The following is a 6,792-nucleotide window of genomic DNA, read 5'->3' as shown; positions in this document are numbered from 1 at the left end:
GAAACAATCAAAGACTAACCGTTCATATGAAAGATGGCTGATCCAAAATTACTTATAATGTCCCATGAAAATAATCTGATCGATTACTTTGATTCTGCTAAATATATACCAGGTGTGCGAAAATACTTATAGATTTCAAGGATTACAATATTTTGAAAAAATGCATATTTGATAAATATGGATTTCATTTTAGATTTACAATTAATTTGCACGATATCTCATACAACGGTATCGATCACAACAAAACATAACAAACTCCCAACTCTTAACATCACTAGATTGTTCGGGAAGGTTCTGTCGGTGCTCAGAAGCTCCCGGTCCACGCTGAGACTGCCGCAATCAATTCTTAACAAATATAACATCCACACACTGAGCTTCTTTACATAAAATAAAAAGAAAAAATATTTTCAAATAACAATAATATACAAAAGAAAAAAATTCGAGTTGAAGAATTTGAAATTGACTGTCAAAATAATCTTAATTTAAATTTTTGTAAAACAATCAACTAACTGAACGAAATTTTAAAATATGTTGTCCTTATTTTAAGTTTTAAATATTTTATTCATTTATTTCTGTATTATTCTTGCTGCAACTCTCAATAAATATTCTTTTTTTCTTTGTTTAATCAAATAAAAATACATGTTTGTAAATATGAGAGTTGGACCACTGTGCATGAAAACTTGTTTTAAGAAATTGAACGCGGCTTCCATGTTTGGAATTGGACCAACCCCAAACATTTTATTTAAATCTGTTGTTACAATTGACGATATTAACATGATATTCGCCTTACTTACTTTCGTACGCATTAAATTTACGAATTATGTAGCTAGATATATATTTTTGTCTTTTGTTTTAATATTTTGACGAATAACTAAAAGGTTTGCTTATTTGTTTTTCAATTTATTTTGTTAATGTTAATTTGCACTTTTCCTGGATAAATATTATTTCCGACTGCTCAGTTAATTGTTAATTATGATCCAATTTGATATTTCCACAATAACATATCTTTAGTCCACTTTGATACTCCCACAACTGAATAATTTATATGTAAAAGTCAAATAAGTCAAAATTTCTTAAATCATTATCCAGTCAGATTTGATTTGATTCCAAAATTACATAATTTAACGGAAAAGCTCTCCATGACTTCAAAGATATTCTTTAATGTCAGGCTGATTTAATTTTTTTTCAACAATCTCCAAAATGGAATTAACTTTATATTCAACTAATCTCTATATTCAGTTAATCTTCACTCCTCGAGATATTCTGAGCTGTAGGGCGATAAGTCTTGTGATAAATCTTCAATTATGGCGTCAAGTCAGTTAATAATTTGTTCAATAAAAATATTTTTTCTAATTGCTCCTTGTCCATTCTGATAATTCCAGAAAAAGTCTGAATACGTCAAATGAGTCATAATCTTAATGCTTGCCAGAACATGGCTGTTATTGTTGTTATTAATCTCATGCATCTTTAAAATAGAGAGTAATTCGCAAAAAGCAATTTTATTCATTCGCACATTCCTGTATCTATTTATGTTTGTATTTAAACATTTATTCGCTTATATTCGCAATTTGTATTTTTTTCTCGTCACTAAAAGTTTGAATAATAAGTTGATTGCATTTTTTGGTTACAATTGTTTAACTGTGAAATATAAGCAAAACAAGGTCAAACTTTGATTAATTGTTTGGTCAGTTTTGTTACTTTAGTTTTTTTGAAAGAGAAGGTTGTTAGTGCAACACAAAAACAAAATATTTAATCGAGTCATTTAAGTTTCAGTCATATTTCGTTTACCAAACGCCTTATTCTTTTTTTTAACAAACAATTGAATTTCAGAATGTTGACGCGATAAACATGTTTTCTAAAACAAAATCTCGTCATCCCTTATCTGTATGCGCAGACTGTGGAGCTTCCAACCCGTCCTGGGCGTCAGTAAACCGGGGTATCCTAGTCTGCTCCGACTGTTGCTCCGTGCACAGGTCCCTAGGGAGACACATCTCCCATGTGAAATGCTTGAAGCAGGGAACCTGGATACCGGAGCAGCTAACCATGGTTCAATCAATATACAGCTGTGGAGCAAACAGGTAAATAAAGGAAACAAAAAAAGATAAAAAACCAATTTAAAAGTATCATTTTTAAAAACAGCGAGCTTAAGAAATCTTTATTTATTTTTAATTTTTGTTAATATTCTCCCATAATTTGTTGGGAAAGGGGGAAAATGTTATGAGAGTAAAATTAAATCGTTCAAACGTAATGTTTTCTACAATATGTGTATATATTAATGTAATATTACCATTTTATTATAAAAAATATCCGCCAATTTGGTTCAGCCGTTTGGCTAGCTATAGCTAACATATACAAATATATAAACCAATCCTATTAAACAATAGAATAAACAATATATACACCCATATACTAATATTTACTATAAGGGAGTATAGTTGACTAAGTCTAAACTAATGTTTAGTACATGGGAGTATAGTTTACTATACCTAAACTAATGTTAGTATATGGGAGTATAGTTTACTGAACCTAAACTAATGTTAGTATATGGGAGTATAGTTTACTGAACCTAAACTAATGTTTAGTATATCGGAGTATAGTTTACTAAACCTAAACTAATGTTTACTATATCGGAGTATTGTTTACTAAACCTTAACTAATGTTTACTATATTGGAATTAAGTTGACTGAACCTAAATTAATGTTTAGTATATGGGAGTATAGTTTACTGAACCTAAACTAATGTTTAGTATATGGGAGTATAGTTTACTGAACCTAAATTAATGTTTAGTATATGGGAGTATAATTTACTGAACCTAAACTAATGTTTAGTAAATGGGAGTATAGTTTACTGAACCTAAACTAATGTTTACTATATGGGAGTATAGTTTACTAAACCTAAACTAATGTTTAGTATATGGTAGTATTGTTTACTGAACCTAAACTAATGTTTAGTACATGGGAGTATAGTTTACAAAACCTAAACTATTTTTAGTATATGGGAGTATAGTTTACTAAACCTAAACTGATGTTTAGTATATGGGAGTATAGTTTACTAAACCTAAACTAATGTTTAGTATATGGGAGTATAGTTTACTGAACCCCAACAGCTCTAAAGCTGGGAAGAAGAAACCTCAGCCCTCTGATCCAGTCCATCCAAACAAAGGGGATTTTATCCGATCAAAGTATCAACAACTCTCATTTGTTTTTAAACCTGCCAAAGACAATGTTCTAATCACGGAGTCAGACCTTAGCAAGCAGTTACATTCAAGGTATAAAATTGATTTTCATTTAAATTACTAAATCGCCATTAAAAATTGAGAAATTTCTAAACTTTTTTCTTTAGTGTAAGAACTCCTAACCTTGAGACGAGCCTTCGCCTGCTATCTCAGGGAGCGGATCCAAACTACTTCCACCCGGAGAAGAATTCAACTCCTCTCTCTGTAGCTGCCAAGGCCGGTCAGGTTTGCCAGGTGGAGCTGCTATTGGTATATGGAGCTGATCCCGCCGCTATAGATCTACAAGGAAAGAGTGCTGGTGAATATGCACGGGCCGGAGGGTTCCATGGTTTAGCGACTAGAATAAACAATGCACAGTATGAATTATCAGACAGAATTTCTTTTTTCCTGTCCGGTAAACGACCAGAGCACAGCAGTAACAATCATTATATAATCCCTGAACCTTCTGTAGAAAACAGCAAGGTAGCCAGGAAGAAGATGACTGGTTTGAACAATAAAGTATTTGAAGAGCTTGCTATAGATGTATATGATGAGGTGGATAGACGTGAGACTGATGCTCTTTGGAACAAACTAGAACCTAACTCACAGAACAGTGTCGTAGTTCCTTTCCTACCGGTCAACCCAGACTACAGCGCTACTAGAAACCAAGGTAGACAAAAGCTTGCCCGTCTTACGGACGCAGAGTTCGCAGCTTTATCCATAGACGTTCTCAAGGAAATCAAGAGAAGACAAAATGAGATTGATTCCTCACGAGGATTCACTAAATTCAAGTACTCCCCCAGTGCGGAGCTCAACCAAACCTTACAAAAGTTGAATCTTGCGAGAACTCTGGGAGCTGGAAAAATGCGTGATTCTGCTCTATCCGACGACGAACCCCTGTATGATAGCGTGGCATCTGATGATGATTATTATAATATTGACGATAAGGATGAGAAGAAATTGAGACATTTATCGATGTACAAGGCTGGAAGTAAGGAAAGAGAAAGTTTGATGAGTATGGGAGGAAATTCTATCAGTGCAACCCTTCAACGATCTAAATCTTTGGCTGCAGCCGACAGGGAACCCGCCCCACCTCCAGATTATGCTGTACTGAAAGAGCAGCTTGAGAGTTCAGAAAAGAAAGTTCAAGCTCTGATCGCCAGCAATGATGACATGAGATCTGAATTGGCTAAACTCCAATCTACAGTACAGAAACTAGTAAATGATAACAAAAGTCTGCAACGGGTGAGTATGTCTCCCTCTCATGGACAAAATATGAACGAATCTCCTCAGCATAGTACACACATGCTGCTCCGAGGTGAAGGAGTTCCCTATGTAGATGGAAGATCTGGTTCTCCACACGCTTCTCATTCATCCCCACTCCGCTCCCCACAGAGTCCTGGTTCAAGAGCACAGTCTATGTATGAGTATAGGTAAACAAAAAATAAAATAACAACTCTTTCGTTTTCAAGGTTTTACAAAATATTATTCTGGATGTATCTAGGGATGGGAGAGGAGGGTTTAGCAGTGCAGGTCCAACCTCTCTACCTGGACCCGGAGCTAACTATATGCATGTTGGATCTGGGAGCCCCAGGAACCTGGCTTCATCCCGTAGGGATTCATTAGAGCAGAACTATCCTCGGTATCCTAGCGGAGGTTTTGAAGGACCTCATAGTCTTCCTTACTCCTTGCATCAACAATATCAAGATGGAACTGGTTTTCAGGTTCATATTTAATAAGTAACAATAATAATAATAATAATAAGATACATTTCAGACTTTTCAAATAAAAGCAGTTGAATATTTTGTTTAATTAGAAGCTTCCCTAGGAAACATTTATTTATTTAACTTAATGAAATTTTAAGAAAGGGGTTTTATGTTTTAAAACAAATCTGATTGAAAGCTTCTGCATAAAATAATAAATTCTAGAGAGAAAAAAATGATGATAAATTATCAGAATATTTCCAATATTAGTTTTTTCACTATTTCCATCTCTCTTAATTTTTAAAGATATTTCTGATAAAACAAAAAAGATCTGATTTGATAAACTTAGTTTAAATAAACAGAGAAATTTCTTGACAAAACTTAATTTTTTTTCAATATTCGATTGTTTCAAGTTGTTGCTTGTTTCAGGATGTTCTTCCCTCCCAGGAGGAAGTGGTTCGGAGAACAGAGGCTATCACGAGATGTATCCAGGAGCTTCTAATTAGTGCCAAGGACGAAAAGGTGGGAACTATTTTTGTACATTGGGATCCTGAAACTATGGAATAGATTTAGACGTCTTTAAGACTTTAATTATGATTTTTAAAAGTCCAATACACATGTACAGAGTACACTGTACAGTTTACACACTACACAGACCCGTTTTACTTAAGATCATTTTCAAGCTACAGATAGAACAATTTGATTTTTAACGACTTCATATACATAAGATTGTTCAAATGTCGTCTTCCTTTTTCACTGTTGTATGTATTTTTTTAAAAAATCTAAAATTATCCTAACAAAACACAATTTTTTAATGTTCTTATTTATTATTATTTTCAGTTTGAGTCTTTTATCCCGTGCTCCGAAAGAATAGTGCGCGCTGTGACTGATATGGTTCTTCTCTTTCCAGAGGTAAGTTTATATAATAAAGTAGTACAAGAGTACATTATTTAAAAAACAGCTGCCATCTTCATTATAAAAAAAAAATTCTTAGATCGTAGTTTTGGTAATGTAATTTTAACTCAACCTTTTAAAAATTTGCAGTTTTTTGTTTTCATGTCCTAAAATATATAATATTCATTATTTCCAAAAAAATACGATTAATAAAACGTCTATAATGTTTGTAATACGAGTATTTCTAAGAAAACATCTGAATCTAATCTGTCTAATGTAAATAGTTGACTCACATTATTTTTTTGCTGTGCTTAGGATCCATTTAATTTGATGCGGTTTCGCACTGGAAAAAATGGATCCGGTTTGATACTTTTATGCTTAAACTTAATGAACCATGCAGAGATAAGAAAATTTTAATAATCTCTTTTTTTTTCAACAGTTCAGATTTGTGTTTTGATAGCAAAATTTTTTTGTTTTGTTTTGGTTAATATCTTGCCCCTTGGATCCGGATCCGTGGTCAATGGGGCGTAGTGGAGGTCTAGCCTAGGGGTGTACTTTTGGGGGATTCACCCCCCATGCGGTTGTTGTTCACCCCCCTAAAAAAAGCTCAGTTTTAAGCACAATATTAACCCTATAAAGACCCCAATTTTTAAATCCATTTTTCAAGGTCTTTTCAAAAATTTAATTTTTAGATCAGTAGCTGAAATAACAAAAGTTTACGGGCTATCTTAACCCTATCCCTGTTGGGGTACTTGACAACCAGGATACCCCCTACCCCTCTAAATTTCATGTTTGATGTCCAAATATGACAAATCGATACATCATTGGAAAGCTCCATTTCTCTACTTTTAGAATCTGCCAAAAAATGCAAATTTGCAAAAATTGAATTTTTTTGCAAAACCCAGTTATGTAGTAAAAATATTTGTGCCAAAAAATGATAAAACAGAATATTGGTATGCAAATAATTGCCCCCCCCCCCCC

At 33.5% G+C, this 6,792-nt stretch overlaps 1 protein-coding gene across 1 annotated transcript; it reads left to right on the top strand.

Moving 5' to 3' along the window:
* Positions 1-1,804: 1,804 nt before the first annotated feature.
* LOC111704145 (ARF GTPase-activating protein GIT2) lies at positions 1,805-5,829 on the top strand (the record flags this gene model as incomplete). The annotated part of the gene is given in 6 exon segments (XM_023476288.1): positions 1,805-2,078; positions 3,074-3,268; positions 3,343-4,647; positions 4,719-4,938; positions 5,347-5,439; positions 5,758-5,829. Coding segments are annotated over 6 exon segments (2,115 nt in total), but the record flags the coding sequence as incomplete, so codon positions are not given.
* Positions 5,830-6,792: the final 963 nt, after the last annotated feature.

The sequence above is a fragment of the Eurytemora carolleeae genome, unplaced genomic scaffold (assembly GCF_000591075.1).
Source record: "Eurytemora carolleeae unplaced genomic scaffold, Eaff_2.0 scaffold73, whole genome shotgun sequence".
In the NCBI taxonomy this organism is placed as follows: Eukaryota; Metazoa; Arthropoda; class Copepoda; order Calanoida; family Temoridae; genus Eurytemora; species Eurytemora carolleeae.
The sequence above is the reverse complement of the archived record's forward strand: the minus strand, read 5'-3'. Positions and strand labels throughout refer to the sequence as shown.